Source organism: Canis lupus, chromosome 2 (genome assembly GCF_048164855.1).
Source record: "Canis lupus baileyi chromosome 2, mCanLup2.hap1, whole genome shotgun sequence".
NCBI classification, from domain to species: Eukaryota; Metazoa; Chordata; class Mammalia; order Carnivora; family Canidae; genus Canis; species Canis lupus.
Window position 1 is genome coordinate 55025194 of NC_132839.1, and position 17064 is coordinate 55042257.

At 48.9% G+C, this 17064-nt stretch overlaps 1 protein-coding gene across 7 annotated transcripts in view; it reads right to left on the bottom strand.

Moving 5' to 3' along the window:
• The window catches only part of CRTC3 (CREB regulated transcription coactivator 3), a 123366-nt gene that overhangs the window by 20420 nt on the left and 85882 nt on the right, over nt 1-17064 (bottom strand). For 4 of the 7 annotated variants that reach the window (XR_012018491.1, XR_012018489.1, XR_012018486.1 and 1 more), the window contains exons 11-20: nt 14150-14448; nt 9691-9891; nt 9522-9602; nt 8094-8193; nt 6122-7329; nt 2327-2467; nt 1752-1984; nt 1257-1392; nt 760-895; nt 432-593 (exon numbers count right to left, since the gene is read on the bottom strand). Coding sequence is in view for 3 of the 7 variants with exons in the window: in XM_072800522.1 (XP_072656623.1) it covers nt 7121-7329; nt 8094-8193; nt 9522-9602; nt 9691-9891; nt 14150-14448 (890 nt within the window). In the remaining 4 variants the exon portion in view is untranslated. Of the gene's footprint in view, nt 1-431; nt 594-759; nt 896-1256; nt 1393-1751; nt 1985-2326; nt 2468-3846; nt 7330-8093; nt 8194-9521; nt 9603-9690; nt 9892-14149; nt 14449-17064 lie in introns of those variants that run through there. The other 3 variants (XM_072800522.1, XM_072800553.1, XM_072800543.1) reach the window with 2 other exon arrangements.

Here is a 17064-nt window from a genome sequence, read left to right on the forward strand (position 1 = left end):
AGTCATTTCCCTTATTTCCAGAGTCTAAAACTTCAACTATGTTTCACCAAATACAAGTTCAAGACTCAGTTTTCAGCAAGGAGTCACAATGGGAAGTGCAGTGCTTGTCCATCCACTGGGGATGTGTGCCAGTTTCACTGGGTGTAGATCAGCCAATGTGACAATCCACCTGCCCCCATCAGAGCGTTGAGGTTTCTAACCCTGCAGCCCAGCAGCCACAACCTTGAGGCTGGGACCAACGTGGCCCTCGGGGAATGGACTCTTTGAAGGCCAAGTCAAGGCAGGAGGAGGAACACCAAAATCCAGAACTCAGGAGCAGGACTTAAAAACCATTTGGAAAGGGCTGTCAGCAGAGGACCCACGTGTGCACGGAACTGGGCCAGACAATGGTGGGAAGGATGGTTACAGGACAGGATGCAAACAGCACAAACCTTGACAATGTAAAAATAAGAAGTCACAGCTTCTGGGAGAGGAAGGGGATAGGAAATGAATGAGCTCATTTCCTTATCCTAAATCACAGGCTGTCAGGAGATGCCATCTACAGTGGAAACATGCTTAAAGAAACGAATCCAGCCTCCCGGTATTTTTCTTTCCTTTTAGGGAAATAATTTAGAAACATAAGCACAATTATTTGCAGCCTGGCAATTTCTTTGGTTTACATCTAGGTTTCCGTTCCTTCTGTTAAATTTAAATACTTTTCCCAGAAGAGCCTGTATTATTGTACGAGCCCTTTTCTCCGGAAGCTTTCGATCCATCTACCTGTCCTTCTCTCCAAAGACGGCCGTGGAAGGAGGTGTCTGTGGGTGTTTCTGGGGGTGCTGGCTTCTGAACCACTTGAACGTTTTCTGTTCGTGCTCTTCGGTGTACATGAGTTTCTTACAGTGAGCGGGCGCTACTATTATACAAGCAAAGCCTTAAAAAACAAAACATTTCCGGAAAAGAGAAAATCCCGGGCGGGGGGGGGGGGGGGGGGATGGGGGAGGGGTAGGTGTGTGGGGGTGCCGGCCGCCGAGCCTCTCAGCAGAGTGCACGCCCGGTCCCACTGCTAGGGCGGGGGCGGGGCGGGGCGGGGCCGACCCCCCACTGCGAGGTCCCGGGAGGGCGAGGCCACCCCGCTTCCGGAGCTCGGAGCCCCACGCCTGGGAGCCGGTGACCGCAGGGCGGCACTGGGCGGGGCCCGGAGCCGGTGACTGCGCCTCTCGGGCTGCGTCTTCCTCTCTCTGTAAACCCAGGAAGTCACCCTTGCCCTGCCTTACGTTCAGGTGGCCACAGGGGACGTGTGCTGTGCAGTGTCTGCGGTCGGCCCGAGTGGTCACTAGACAGACCTTTTAGTGCACTCTGCCACCAGGGGATCCAGTTGGAACCAGCACCACCTCCAGCCCAGTCTGAAGGCTGCAGAAGCGTGAGAGGGTCAGGTGGCTCTCTCCAGCTGTTTCTGGGTCCCGACAGCCACTCTTATGGTCTCAGCTCCATCTAGTGTCCACACTGGGACACCGTCACCGTCACATGTAAGGGCTCCTTGTAAAATCCTTATTTCCATACTTGCAAAAGGTACAGCATTCATTGGGCAAATAGGATGTACATAAGATCAGTTTAAAACATCCCCGCCCGCCCCGTACTAAGATCTGGTATTTCAAAGCAAGCATTATACAAGTTCAGTACTACTAAGGATTTGTGCCTCCTGTCTTTGACAGCATATTCACACATCACATAATATGACTTCTAATAATTGACATTGATTGAATATTTACCATGTGCTGGGCACAACTCTGGGTCCTTTAATTGTGTGAGTTGATTTTACTCTCCATCCACAGCACTATGAAATGGTGGTGGTGTGGGGTGCTTATTGTCCCATATTATAGATCGGAACTCCGAGGCACACAGATAAAAGTAAAATTCATCACTCTTGTTTTCTGAGGACAGGTAGAGGCTGCGTCATGGGGCTGGAGATGAGCAGGCAGCCAGATGGGAAGCTCCTGCCAGGCTGAGGAGGGAGAGAATGGGAGCTGAGACAGCCCTGGGACTTGGGCTGGGTCTGAGAGGCAAAGGGGGAGGAGTGTGCAGGATGGCTCACACCAAAATTTTAGTGTCAGGGTGGAGGCTGTGGTCTGAGAGGGAGCACACAGGAGTCGGCAGTTTGAGAATATATGCTGAGCACCTCTGTGCCAGGCAGGGAGGTGCAGACTTCAAGTATGCAGGCATGGCCCCTGCTCTCGCAAGCTAGAGCCCCATGGGGAAGGTGGGTGTCAAAGGGTGATTATGAGTGTTTGCTGGTGCACAAAGATCTACCAAGGATGAGGACAACATGGGATGGAATCTCACTCACAGGTGGATCTCAGCAAACAGGCAGATGGGGTCTGAGGTGGAAGGTGGGTTCATCAATTTGGAGGACCAGACAGGTGTCCTGGGGACAGTTGAGCTGAAGATGGCTGAGGAGGAGGATTCATGGAGGAGATGGATATGTGACCTGAGGGAACAAGAGGGTCTGTGGAGAATGAGAGTGGCCACAGGGTGGAGGGGCAGGGCAGGGCCAGGGGGGCTGGGGGGTTGGGTGTTGGGCAGAGGGGTTCGCAACCGGGGCTGTGGGTGGGAAAAGAGGGGAATGAGTGGAACATGAGCAACTCTTCCAGGAGGGAAAGCAGACAAGGTTGTACGCCAAGGAGACACCAGGTTGAGGAGGGGTTGTTTCATTCTGTTTGTTCTTAGCAAGGAGGTAACAAGGCATATGCATGGGCTGATGGGGAAGAGCATGGAGAGGGATGAGGTATGGGGTACGCAGGGCATCCTCACGGGAAGAGCAGGTCAATCACAAACGTGGCAAGCAAGAACTAGATAAGGAGTTGGTGGTGGTGGTGCCAGGGGGAATAGCAATTGGCGACAGTTTGGGAAAGGGGACAGGATGTGCAGCAGATGGGATGCCAAGGGAGCTGCCCCCAAGGGCCTGGAACTTCTGGGCCTGAGGAGAGAAACAAGGGCGTCTGGGGAGGAGAGGTCTGGAGCCGCCCCCCACCCCCCAAAACACCCCCACCCCCCGTGACAGGGGAGGAGGATTGGGTCAGCAGACAGGGCGGGGTTGCTCGGTTTCTCCTAGCAGGGAGAGGTCAAGGGTCAGAGCAGGCTGTGACGGTGTTAGTGGAGGCCACTGGCCCAATGGACTAGGCCAGGGAAGGAAGGGAAGCCAGGAGAGGACAAGGAGGCTGAGAGCAAGGACAAGGGATAGAATTCTCTATGGGGGCAAAGAACAGGGTGTGTGTGGACCAGAGTAGATAGACATAGTGGCTCAGGAAGTTGGGGTCAAAGATGGGATTTCTGAGTAAGACTTTGGAACAGTCACGGTTGTGACAAGTCGTGGGTGTGGCTGAGGAACCGGGTCTGAAGGAAGCACGGCTGGGGGGTGGGGGAGGACAGGCCTGGGAACCTTGCTGGGATGTGGAGGGGCAGGGCTGGGACAGAAAACAGAGGGGGCCACTGGTGGCCAGTACATGGCAGCGCAGCACAGGGGGAAGGAGCATCAGTGGCCTGAACTGACAGGGGAGAGGTGTCTTGGGTGAGGGCCAGGGCAAGGGGCCGGAAGGCACGCTGCCAGTGGACAGCAGGTAGCGAGGCGCCCTCCATCCTTGGCATCCATGGATGGCTTCATGGGAAGTGTGTGTCCCAGACTCCTTCTCCCCTCTCTTGGGTGTGGGTACAACGGTGCACGTATTAGGGACACTGAACAAGCAGGCCAGAGCAGGACCTGCCAAGCCAAGGACCGGGAAGCCCAACTGCAGGCCGAGCTGTGGGGGAGGCGGTGAGAGAGGCTCTTCCACCAATTCATCGTGCCTGACGCTGAAGAAAAACACCAAGTGCAGATACAACCTTATTGTGCTTTTAATTACGAAAGATGTAAAACGATATATTATAAAACTTGGAAGCTACTTTATACAAATTCCAATCTTTAAATATTGTTTAACAAGGGACCTGGGAGTTAGGACACTGGGGGGAAGTCTGATTAGTTGCTGTGACGGTCCCACCGGCAAGTGATGGAATCACCTGTACATAACAGAGCCAACGAGAGTCAGAGTTGGAAACGGCTTCAAATACGCAGATGGACTGGAATACACAACGCTTCAGCTTGGCTAATATACAGTAGATTTCGGAGAAATGAAACAGGACAGAGGAGAATTTATGTTGGTCTTGACGTGATCGGAAGAAAGTTTCTCCTAACACCGTGTGTCCTACAAACCACAACCGTACAGAAAGGAAACAGAGAACACAGATAAGTTTCTAGTTCTACACTGTTTAACTGCTAGTAAATGAGAGTAGTACAGCCGTCAATCTTCTCGTAACAAGACTAAATATTGGAAGATAGTTATTCTGGTGCACGTAGCCACTTCAGGTGCCAAGGACCATTCCTGGTTTGTTGCAAAGGCAGCAGTGAGGGCAGACTTACCCCTGGAGGTCAGAGTGACACCCGCCCAAGGGTGCCCTTGATGCCGTGTAAGCAAAGTGGGTTGGATAATGCCCAAAACCTTTTCACAGGAAAAGACTGGACCGGTGGACCTAGGGACAAATTTAATTCAGTGCTAAGCCTTACTGTCATCATTATACTTCTCTCGGACAAGTCACTTTTCCTGGGAGCCTCCATCTCCTCGAGTCACCGGGAGGATGTGTGGGGCGGAGTGGGGGAGGCGGCAGCGTGCTTCATCGTGTAGGTAGGTCCCGGGGCTCCTGCAAAGGCAGGTCTGCTGTAGACAGGGAGCGGGTAATCCCGCCAGGTGAGGCACCACACAAAGGGTGGGTTATGCTGGGACCTCCACTTAAAGAACACCCAAACTCCTCACAGCAGCACCATTCCCTGCCTGAAAGGCCAGATGGGGCCCTCTGACACGGGAAAGGCAGCATGGAGCTGGCTCCTTCTAGCACACTGTCTCCCACCACAAGGAAAGGGCTTGCACTTTAACAACAAGTCACCACCCTCCTGAGATCCTCGGTGTAAAGGGATCTGAAAACTTCACTGGGAATGAGATTTGGAGCTTAGGCGAGGGCCCTGGCTGGATTTCCCAATTCAAAGGCAGAGATTTGGGGCTAAGGTGAAGTGGAGGGCTTGTGCCCCACAGAGGAAGCTGCAGATGTGCCACTGGGGTTATCTCAGACTGGAGGTAACGTGATCCCTCTGGAGACAGAAATGGGATGAGGCCTGGAGAGGTTCAGAGCCCAGGATCCCAATACACACTCTTCTTGTCAAGGGGTGCCAATGTGTCAGATTCAGACCTGTTAGGTGCAGCCTTGCTTCTTCAGGTGGGGACCGTGTAGCGGCCTCTAGCCACACTCCTGGTGTCTCCCTGGAAGGGCAGTGGCTATCTGGGCAAAAGTCCCAGCACCTTTTGTCTCTCCTCCAGTGCTCCTGTCCTCCTGGTTCTGTCCTCCTGCACCTGCATTCTGCCCCACGGCCCAGACCCCTCCCTACAGATGCTCTGAAGCATCAGACCCCTCCGTCCTCTTCAAGTCCACCGGTCAGGTGTCTGGTCAGGGGCTAAGTCAGAGGAGGCAAGCAGTGGTGGAAATCCAGCCATACCATTTTATGCTAAGGTACTAATGACGGCTTCACGAGTTTGGCCTTCATTTTACTGTAGACTTTTTCTGCAACCTCAAAGAATGAATCTCTTTTTAAAGCAATTTAGAGCAAAACATGGATCTGAAAGGGAAGATTTTTGAGGTAGGGGCCTGGCTGGGATCCCCAAGGTCCCAGCACCAATTCCCAAGGCCTCAGCTTCCCCAGCTGTGCTGGATTCACTCAGAAGACAGTTTCCCCCTCCTGCTCTGGAGCATACCCTCGAGGATAACAGGGCATCCTGGCCTAATTGTGGATTTGGTCACCTAGTGTTAGAAGCATATAAAGTGCATGCTTAGCTTAACCACAGGCACAAGTGTTAGAAAAGCTAAAGCTCTGAGATTTGGCAAGGAACGGGGCTAGCTAAAGATTAGACTGCCTTGTGGCAAGGCAGATTCATTCATTCCTTCGTTCGTTCATTCATGCATTCAACACATGGTAACGCAGCACCTACCCAGTGCCAGCACTTGTTAGGTACTAGGGGTTTGGTAACAAATAAGGCACAGTCCCTGTGCTCAAGGAGCTTACGGTCTAGCGGGATTACGCAGACACTCCCGTTCCATAGAGAAACAACTTCCCCCTGCTGCTAGCTCAGCTGCTGGGGGGTCTGGCTCCGACCTCCGGCATCCCTCCAGTGGTCTGTGGTGAGGGAGGGCCTGTGCTTGTCTGGAGCCCGTCTGGAAGACATTGTGTGTCTGCGGGCTACCTGCAGCTTTCCTCTCTTGCCTCAGTCATCGAGAGGAAGTGCTTTTCTCTTCAGGCTCATCCATCATGAAGGGTGGGTTTTTGTTGTTTTTTCTTCAGTGACTGAATAAAGCAGCCCCCTTCTCCCCTTGTCCACAGGAAAGAGTGTACTGAAGCAGCAGATAGATTATATACTTGGAGAAAACAAATGAGCATTCAGTTTGCTTAACTCAAATTTGTTCTTGAAATCGTGGTAAAAAATAAAAATTCTTCATATTGGAATTAAGGCAACTGGGAGACCATGGGCATCCGCTGGGCCAGCAGCTGGCAGGGGCCAAGCTGGGGCAGGCAGAGCAGAGAAGGCATCATGATGCTGTGGTACCGTTGCTCGTAGCTGAGCCAACCCCCGAAGGCCTGCAACCCCCACCACCCCCCAGGCCAGACCCCTTCTTCAGTGTTGACAAAGATCAGTGGTTCTGGGCACGGCATGACGTGACTGCAGCCCCCATTACGCGGTTCTATTTGTACACATCGGCAGATTAGATGGCCAGTAAAAGTGTACTGGTCACGGTGAGGGCCGAGTCAGCGGAAGCTCGGAAGCTGCTGGCCTGCAGCAGTGTCACCTGGGCCACAGGCCTGAGAGGCAGCGCACAGCTCTGGGATCCGGAGTGAGCCATGGGGTATGAGATGGGACCTCTTCAGGAAGCTAGGAGTCATGGAATCGGCTCCTTCCATGTCAGAAGCCCGAGATGACTCAGGCCCAGAGGATGTTGCTGGCTCCATTCTACGCCGTTCTAGTTGAGCCCCTTCAGAAATAAATTCTCGTGGCCTATTCCATTCTGTTCACAGTCGGTCAGCCCGAAATGTCTCTTCCACAGAGGGGTCGAGCAGGCCCATGCTGGAGTCACTTAACATGTTGAGGCCATCCAGGCTCAGGGGTTCTATTTGGAGCTCTTCTTCCAGTGGAAATGGAGTGTCCATGTTCAGGCCGACCTCAGGCATGCCCGCTAGCGCACTGCTGAGGTCTTTAAACAGGTTGGTACTCGAGTCTTCTGGAAGGAGCAGCAAGAGGGAAAAACAGTGCAGGTCAGGAGGCACGCACAACAGACGACATCCCCGCAAAGGCCATCCCTGTCATCTGCCCAGCCAGGACAATGACTGCCTGTGTCCCCACCACCCCCAGAGTCCATTATGCTCTGGAATCTACTTTCCTTTTCTTTTTCTTTATTTTTCTTTCTTTCTCTTTCTTTTTTCTTTTCTTTTTTCTCCTTCCTTCCTTCCTTCCTTCCTTCCTTCCTTCCTTCCTTCCTTCCTTCCTTCCTTCCTTCTCTCTCTCTCTTTTTAAGATTTTATTTATTTACTTGAGAGGGAGAGTGAGAGCAAAGCAAGAATAAGCTGGAAGAAGGGGCAGAAGGAGAGATAGAAGCAGACTCTCTGCCGAGTGAAGAGCCTGACTCAGGGCTCGATCTCAGGATCCTGAGATCATGACCTGAGCTGAAAGCAGACAACCAACTGAGCCACCAGGTGTCCCTGGAATCTACATTCTTTTCCGTCAGTTCCATGACTCCCCATTTTTGCAAGTGTTCTCCCTTTGAACAGTTGTCAATCACTTAAAACTTAATAGTTGAGAAAAATCTTAGATCACCAGGCCCTTTCCCCACCGGCTCATGGTCTCTGGGGCCAGACACCTGCTTTTTGCAAAGCTAAAGTCAAGCTGGGCGGGCCTTCATTCTCTTGCTTTATGTGATGTTGTTTAAACTATCTTACAGTGGGATCTGTAAAAACAGAGCAGAACTGAGGGGTGGCCCACACTCACCTGTCAGGATGGTGTTGGGGAAAGTCCCACAGTTGGAATACAGGTTTGGTCTCCCATGAAATGAGTCCTGTGGTTCTCGGGGACCTTGCTGCAGGGGCACCTGGAAACATCAAAGGTCACATTGTAAGCAATGATCTCTGCTTTGAGGAGTGAATAAAGCAACATGCTCCCAGGGCAAAATCAGACATGAAAACTGCCTTGAGGTCCCTTCTCTGTAGGATCCCACACAGAAAAGTCCTCTAGGGCAGGCAGGTGCTGGGGTGGAGGAGGGGTCTGTGAGGCCCACAGTGTGGGTGACTCCTCCCCACTCACATGCTGCCTGGCCCACGAAGCCATCCAAGAAGACAGTAGCAGTCATGGTTTCCCTGGCTCCTCTGGTCTCACACATCCCTCCTGCCCGGCCACCCCGAGGATTCTAGAAACACCATCTTTGGGAACACTTCAAAGAGTCCATCTGTAACCAAGGAAGTGATACGACCAAGGGGCTCTTTTTTTCCTTTTGGTTTCTAGAAAAACGAGGTGGAGGGACCACCCTTTCCTTCTCACGCTCAGAGGGAGGAACCTCAGACAGACCCCTCTCCATGAGAAAGCTTCTGGGATGATTGCTTAGAACTGGGGCCTAGCTATGTGCCTTTCCAGAAATTAATTTCCAAACTATTTTTCAACAATCTTTCCAAAGTAGGCATTTCTAGCATTTTTCAGGGAGATACTGACTCATCTAAACGAAACTGGCTTCTTCAGAAAACGAGGAGGCAGGGACTACTGGTTTATGCCAGGAGTCTTCACCATGGCCTACTCAGAAACATCTGTCTTTATTTATTTTACTGTTGTAATTATTATTAATATCTGTAAAATGCTCAAAACCCTTCCTTCTCTCTTTTATCTGTCCAAGAGCCTAATACATACTTAGTGGACACTACAAAATCTAGAGATATTTTAAACAATGTTAGGGAGAACTTAAGAAGCAAAAGGAAGTGAATGAATGAAAACATCTTAAGGAAGGACCTCTGGCCCTGCCTGGACTGAGCTCCCCTGGGAAGCTACAGTGAACTACAGTGAGCTGGCAACAGCAGCGAGGCCTGTGGGCCACACCCCTCCTGCGTCTAAGTTTCCTCAGCAGGATAGACCAGTGGACCGAAGTGCTCCCTGCCCTCTGAGCCACTCTACAATTCTATGACCAGATTGTCATCAGGAATCTAATACCACTTGTTCAAATAGTTCTTCTGCAGAGGCCTGATACTAAATAAGGCAGCCAACACATGCATTTGAGGGCTGGGGGAGATTCCAGGCTCCCTTAGCTGCTGAGCACATCTGCAATCAGGGCAATGGAGTACCCAGTCTATGTGGTGTGGTGGGTTCTATGCCCTGAAAGGCCTGAACAGACAGTGCAGGTCCTACGCTGATGCAGAGACCTGGATGCTTGCTCACCTGTTGAGGAAAGGCAGGGCCTGGCCTCATGGACTGCTGGTCAAAACTCACATCTGGGAAGAAGTTGGTCAAAGATGAACCCTTCAGGGAATAAGGAAGGGAACATTTAGTTTGGAACCCAAGGCAAAATACGTGCTCCCTTCTGATCAATGTCCCTGCTAGGACCCACCTGGGCTGTGAGGAGGGGGAAGCCGGATGGAGGCAGGGATGAGGCAGCTTGAGGCTGCTGAGCAGGGGCCTCCTGGGTGTGGGGCTGCTGTAGGAGGGGCTGAGGGAGGTCCTGAGGGGTAGGGTAAGGGGGCGGTGGGGATACTTGAGCTTGAGCTTCTGTGGGCAGGAAAGAAAGTGGGCTTCGGTCTGAGGACACGATCTGTAAAACAAAGCCACTAATTAGCTTGGATTGGAGTTTCCTTCTTTCTTTCTTTCTTTCTTTCTTTCTTTCTTTCTTTCTTTCTTTCTTTCTTTCTTTCTTCTTCTTTCTTTCTTTTCTTTTCTTTTCTTTCTTTTTCTTTCTTTCTTTTTTTTTTTTAAGATTTTACTTACTTATTCACGGGAGACACAGAGAGAGGCAGAGACACAGGCAAAGGGAGAAGCAGGCTCCCTGTGGGGAGCCCAATGCAGACTTGATCTCGGTACCCCAGGATCATAACCTGAGCCAAAGGTAGAGGCTCAACCACTGAGCCACCCAGGCGTCCCTGGATTGGAGCTTCTAAGTGATAAATCCTTTAAGATTAGGAGACCTCAAAGTGAGAGAAAAGCCTGAGCCCTTCCTTCCCTGGAGGGTGGGGGGCAGTACTCTAAGCTATGTTCCCCAAAGCCTACTTCTTACTTCTGCTCCTTCAAAGTGATCTTAAGTATCACTTCACCACAAAACATTTCCCATTCAATGACGATTTCTATTGTCTTAAAACAAAACAAAACAAAACAAACACCCACCAATTTAACCAGTGTCCTCAGTGAAAATCATGTTTGTTTTGTTAAACCATAACTTCTGGTTTAAGATGGAAGATTGGGGATCTTCCCTGTGGGACAGCAGGGAGCAGGGGTGAGGAGCCAGGAGGGTCTCATCAGTGCACGTGAGGCAAGGTTAGGTTTCACAGCCCTTGATCGTGGGGTGACTGGGGATGGCACTCGGACGGTCTCCTACAGCTGAGGGTCTCCGGGCAGAGCCCAGGAGGCAAGGCACTCTACTGAAAACACAGAGTTTAAGAGAGCTCACTGCTGAATCTTGAGGCCTCTGCTTTTCTTTCCCAACTTGGCTCTCAGGAGGCTGGAATCTAGGCATGTGCCAGTGTCCTCTAGGGATCTGACCAGCCTGAGAGAAAAATCTCAAAACTTAGGACACCAGAGACTCACCAAGGAAAAGGCTGACCTAGATCAGTCTACAGTGAAGACCATACTCAATGAGCCTGTCAGTGTACACAGTATTTTTGTGTCCTGTTCTTAGAGATGAGCAGAATGCCAAAGATCTCCAGACTGTGAGGAAAGCATCTGCATGGAAATCAGAAACCAAAGCAGATGTACAAAAAAAAAAAAAAAGAAAAAAGAAAAAAGAAAAGAAACTTGGAGAAATCTATGTAGGCAGACATCATCATGAAAAAATTATTATTATACTATTTATTATCCTAGGATGTTTGATGCTATAAGTAACATTCAGAGGACAAAAAAGAATTCTTGGCAACTTAAAAGTATGAAAGCAGAAATGAAAACTCAACATAACAATGGGAAGATAAAGGTGAGAAGTTCTTGCAGACAGGATGGCGAAGAGGCGAGGAGAATAGAAAAAATAAGAGCGTGACAGGGAAGTAGGGAAGGTCCAACATTCACACAATAGGAGTTCCAGAAAGAGAACACAGAGAAATCAAAGGGAAGAAGTCTTCCAGGAAATAGTTAAGGAATTCATTCCTTCATTCATGAAGAATGATAGGAGTCTCCAGATTGAGGAAAGCCACCAAAGATCCAGGTGATCCTGAAGTTTCAGAACTCAGGAACAAAAAGAAGATTCTACAAGACTCCAGAGGGAAGAAAGGATATTTTTGTTGTTGTTGTTGTTGTTTTTTAAAATTTAATTCATTTATTCATGAGACACAGAGAGAGAGAGAGAGAGGCAGAGACACAGGCAGAGGGAGAAGCAGGCTCCACGCAGGGAGCCCGACATGGGACTCGATCCAGGGACTCCAGGATCCCACCCTGGGCTGAAGTGGCGCCAAACTGCTGAGCCATCTGGGCTGCCCAGAAAGGCAGAAAGGACATTTTGTTAGAAGTATTTTTTTTTAAAGATTTTATTTATTCATGAGAGACAGAGACAGAGAGAGACAGAGACAGAGGCAGAGACACAGGCAGAGGGAGAAGCAGGCTCCATGCAGGGAGCCCAATATGGAACTCAATCCCAGGATCCGGGGATCACACCCTGGGCTGAAGGTGGCGCTAAACCGCTGAGCCACCCGGGCTGCCCTTGTTAGAAGTATTAAGAATTGGAATGGCACTGGATTTCCCATGAGCAACTCTAGAAACTAAAAGACAATTAATACCTTCAAAATTTTAAGAGAAAATTATTTCAGATTTGAATTCTATCTCTGGTCAATTATGAGTTAAATGATGGGTAGAATGAAGACATATTTGAGTCATGGCAGGCCACATGTGCTTTCTTTGAAATCTACTAGAGAGTTTTCTTCTTGTTTTGTTTTAAATATTTTACTTATTTATTTGAGAGAGAGTATGTGTGTGTGGGCATGTGCACGCGAGATGAGCTGGGAGAGAAGCAGAGGGATGAGGGACAAGCAGACTCCCTGCTGAGCATGGAGCCCAATGCTACATGGGGCTTGATCCTACGACCCTGAGATCATGACCTGAGGTGACGTCAGATGCTTAATGGAATGAGTGACCCAGGTGCCCATGGAAGGCTTGTTTTTCAATGTACTAAGAGGAGATCCACTCAACTCCAAGAGGTGGGGATGTAATAAGCAATACATACATAGAAAATGAGACTAACAAAAAAGTAAGACATTAATTAACTTTCAAGAAAAAAATTGTTTTCATTTTGTTATTTCATAGCATACTAAATGGTTCAGCTCCAACTGTGCTATTATAATTGGGAAAACACTAACACACTAGGTATCGCTCTCAACAAAATTATAACAAAGCATAGTGGAAATGAGGAGGAAATGTTCATGTAGGTGGGTGGGGTTTGGAGAGAGGTGATAGAGAACCATATCCTAGTCCTCCATGACAGGATGTCATCAGATAATACCTAACACTAAAAATCCAGAACAAAACAATCATGAAATAACACGGTTATACCAAAGACATTAGCTACAGTGCCTGAAAGGAGCCATCTCTAGGGAACAAGAATGAGTCGGGGAGAAGAAAATATTATTTTGTAACAAGCCCTGTAGAACTATCTGACTTATTAAACTATGTGCCTGGATAACACTGGTTTTTTAAAAATCTAAATATTAAGGAAACAAAACCCAGAAACATCTGGAAGAGGATGCTCTCTAGCCCCTACAGCTCTCCTTAAAATGTAGCTAGAAAGCAAGAGTAATATTTTTTACATCCATTAAGATAATCTTGCAAAAGAAAATTAAAGGCAATCCAATAACATAAAAAGAACCATTGAAACAACAATTATGAAACACCCTCTTACCCTCTCCCGAAAGGGATTACTCATGTCAAGAGTGAGTAATAACTGGATCTGCTAACCCTTCCGTTTAAGTTGTCAACTCCTGTTTGCCTAATCATGACTCATTTATGGTGAGGTGGGGAGCAAATGATGACACAATGTACTAGGGAGGGACCAACAGGTTGAAAATATATTCATTGATGATTATGGTAAGAACCACCCTAAGAGCTCAGAATAAAAACAAAGTCAACAAGACAAAATATGATGTTTTGACATCTGAATTTCTATAACAGGCTTGTGACTTCAAAATGTGCTTTTTTTTTCCTTTTTTTAAAAATTGTTTTAGTTTACTTTTTAATCTCTATGGCCAATGTGGGACTTGAACTCACCACTCCAAGATCAAGAGTCACATGTTCTACTAACTGCCCAGCCAGGTGCCCCAAAAATGTGCGTCTTTCTGAACAGACTTCTTTAGGTGCTTTTATGGAGGACCCTGATCCTTATTATAAAACCTATCGTTCCATAAGCAGTAAAAGTACTGCTTCTCAAATCTGTAGTCATAATTAGGGAAGAGGTCTAATCCAATATCAAAGCTTCAGGAAGGTATTAAGTGTCTTCTTTAGCTTTCCCCTGTGGCTTAAAATACAGACTCAGTTATGGATAATTTTCCCCACCAATTAAAAAACCCCAGGCTGGTCTCTCCTAGCCACCTGAGACATGTCTGGGTCATGTTCTCTATGCCTTACCATCCCCAAAGCCAAGGTTTGTGAGTTATGACTGCACACTGTGTGTTGTTTGTAAAACAGTGATCCTTATAACAAATGTGCTGTTAGGAGATAAATACTGCTTCCTGAGTTCTTGGCTCACACTTGCTCTCTCTGATCTCAGGCATAGGCCAGGACTGGCCGACTGCACTGGAGACCCCAGGGGCTACACCCGGTGAGGGGGCCTCCATCCTGGCCCCATGTGCCTCAACCCATTGGACTGTGTGTGGGTTTGTGCTCACCTGAGCCGCAGGATAGGGGTTCAGAGGGCTGGTGGCTGAGAGCTGTCTGCTGAAACCCTGATGGGCTTCAGGGCCTGGAGAGAGCGTGAGAGGGCTAACTGGGGGCTGCCTCCGCCGGGAGGGGCCACTCATGGCTGCAGTGGGGAGAGACGGGTTGCTGAGGGAGAAGAGCCGGAGGGATGGGTGAAGGGCCGAGGCGCTGGGGGTGGACGCCTGTGGGTGGCTGTTCAGGGACGAGGACGGCGCTGTCTTGTTGAGTGTGGCCTGGATGGACGGGTTACTCCGAGAGCTCTGGAGACCTACAAGACAGCAGAAGCACAGTTACTTGCCAGAACTGTAGGCTACAGCTTCTGTTTCCAAAGATGAAAGAAACCTTAACTTTTTCCTATCCAGCTCTGAGGACTTCTGTGTGAGGGGGACACTGGGGCGGCCCTCCTACCATGCATGCATCAGATATACCCACAGCAGGGAAAGGACCCATTGGCACTCAAGGCTGGTGGCAGCAGGGTGACAGTGAGTCTGACTACAAGGAAGCGTGTGAAGAGCCGCTGGGCGGGCGGGACTGGGTGAGCAGAGGCCAAGGCATAGTCAGCCCCCAGCCTGGCAAGAAGCCCCAGGGCTGTGCACACGGACTGTTTGGAACCCCCCCAACAGCCACTCCCCCCCCCGACCGCCCATGCCTCTGTCCCAGGTACCACGCCCAGATCCTCTGCTATTCTCAGGGTGCATCCTTTCACAGAGCGTCAAGGCTCTGGGGCACCATGTCAGGGGACCCTGTAAATACCCTGAACACACAGGGAGTCACAGGAAGGGGCCCCCTCCCATGTCTCCTGCTTTCTCTTTGTTCTCCTGGCTCCTGAGAAGTTGCTCATCACAGTCTATTCCAATTCACGGAAAATGAAATTTTTGTTGGTGCTTTGTTTTATTTGGAGGGGAGGGGATGTGAATTTTAGCAGAGCCAGAGAGGTTTGGGAATGGCATTTACATGACAGAGGCTGCTAGGGCTTAAGCTCCAAGAGGCCAGGGACCGTGTCCTGCATCCTGCCAGAGCCTTGGCACAGGACCTGGCATGGAGTGGCTTTGCTCCATGAGTTAATGATGCTTCTGTGTATCTCAAAAGGCAGTGCCCATGTTTCAAAGTTCAGCCCATAATTCTGGTACCAGTAGTCGGGGTGCATACAACTGTGTGTTCTTTTATGTTCATAAAAAACTAAGTGTTAGATAAAAGTTACTGCAATGGAGCAATGACAAAATAAAGCATTTTTTGATGGCAAATGATTTTTTTAAACACAGGAAAGATGTTTCTGAAAAGGCCCTATGCAGTTATCCCACAGTGAAATTCTCCACGGAAAGCCCAGAGATGTGGCTGGCTCGACTAAGAATCAGTGCTAGAGATGTGAGCTTAGGTTAAGAAACAGATCCACTCATTTGGAAGGAAAGCTCAAGCAAGTTTAAAAAAAGTATCTATGACTTTGTATACCATGCATTTTAAGGAGTGCCTAGAAACTATAAACGCTTGATACTGGTTCTGGACAATAAATAATGTTTTGAGGAAAATAATACATAGTGAGAAACAGGATTTTCAGCTGAAGCAAAGTATCAAAGGCTGCCCGGGAGAATGCTGGCTTCCTCAAGACCCCAGGGAGTTAAGTGCTGATGCTGCTTTACTTATGTGACCTTGGGTGTCCTTGTTTATACAGAATTCACCAGGACGCTTGGTAGAGCAGCAGGATAATAAAATAATCGAAGTAAGTAAAGGTTATCTCTAAAATCAGTTCTTCAAACCTAGGATGATGTGGTACAATGGGCAGTACCACTGTAAGCATTAGAGAACCTTCCAGGTGACCACTCCAAAGGGGACCTCTCTCATGAGAGTGGTGAATTCTGATTTGCATGGACATCATGTTGAACCCAGAGTGGAAACCAGCAGGTGCCCTCCCACTGATGGACCATCACTGGGGACCCCTTCCACACCACATCACCATCCACAGCACAGCTCTCAGGACTGTGACAGCCGGGGGCTGGACCACAGGACTGGGAGTAAGAGATCAACCCTGCCTCTGATATTGACAAGAGCATCTGTTAGGGTTCAAGTATTTTTAGTCATGTTTCAACATGGGGTCTGAGCTGTGGGTGCTCAAACTTGGTATGGTAACACTCAAGTCCATCATGGGCAGCACTGTAATATAGCCATGTGCTGACCTGTCAGCACTTCTGGAAATTTGAACAAATCTTTTTTTTTTTTTTTTTTTTTTTTAAGATTTATCCATTTACTCATGAGAGACACAGAGAGAGAGAGGCAGAGACACAGGTGGAGGGAGAAGCAGGCTCCATGCAGGGAGCCCGATGTGGGACTCAATCCCAGGACCCCAGGCCTTGTCCCGGGCCAAAGGCAGGCGCTAAACCTCTGAGCCACCCAGGGATACCCCGGAACGAATCATTTTAAACTGTGGTAATTTCTATTTAATATATCTGTCTGTTGAGTATAAAATATTTTTATCATATCCATTATACATTTTCTAAAATTCAAAATATTCTCTTCTGAAATCCAATGGAAAATCCGAGGGCTCTAGAGAGATAGCTGTAATTATAACTATCATCATACATTGATAAGAGCCACTAATGTTCAGTGAACACAGAATGGAATGGCTGCTTTTTTGTCTTGACTTTCACATCTTACTCTCCAAGTCCCAGGATACCTGGGCTGGTGAAGGCAATAAAGAATGAAGTTTAGCAGGTGCTCCAGAGCTCACTGAATCCAGCAGAAACAGATCACCAAAGTGAAATGTCAAGAGCCACCTGTTCTGTCAAGAACAGGTACATAGCTATCTCTCACTCAGATGCAATAGTTCTCATTCAACAATTCATGGGAGACCATCTATGATTAAGTCACCAGGGTACATACATGGGCACAG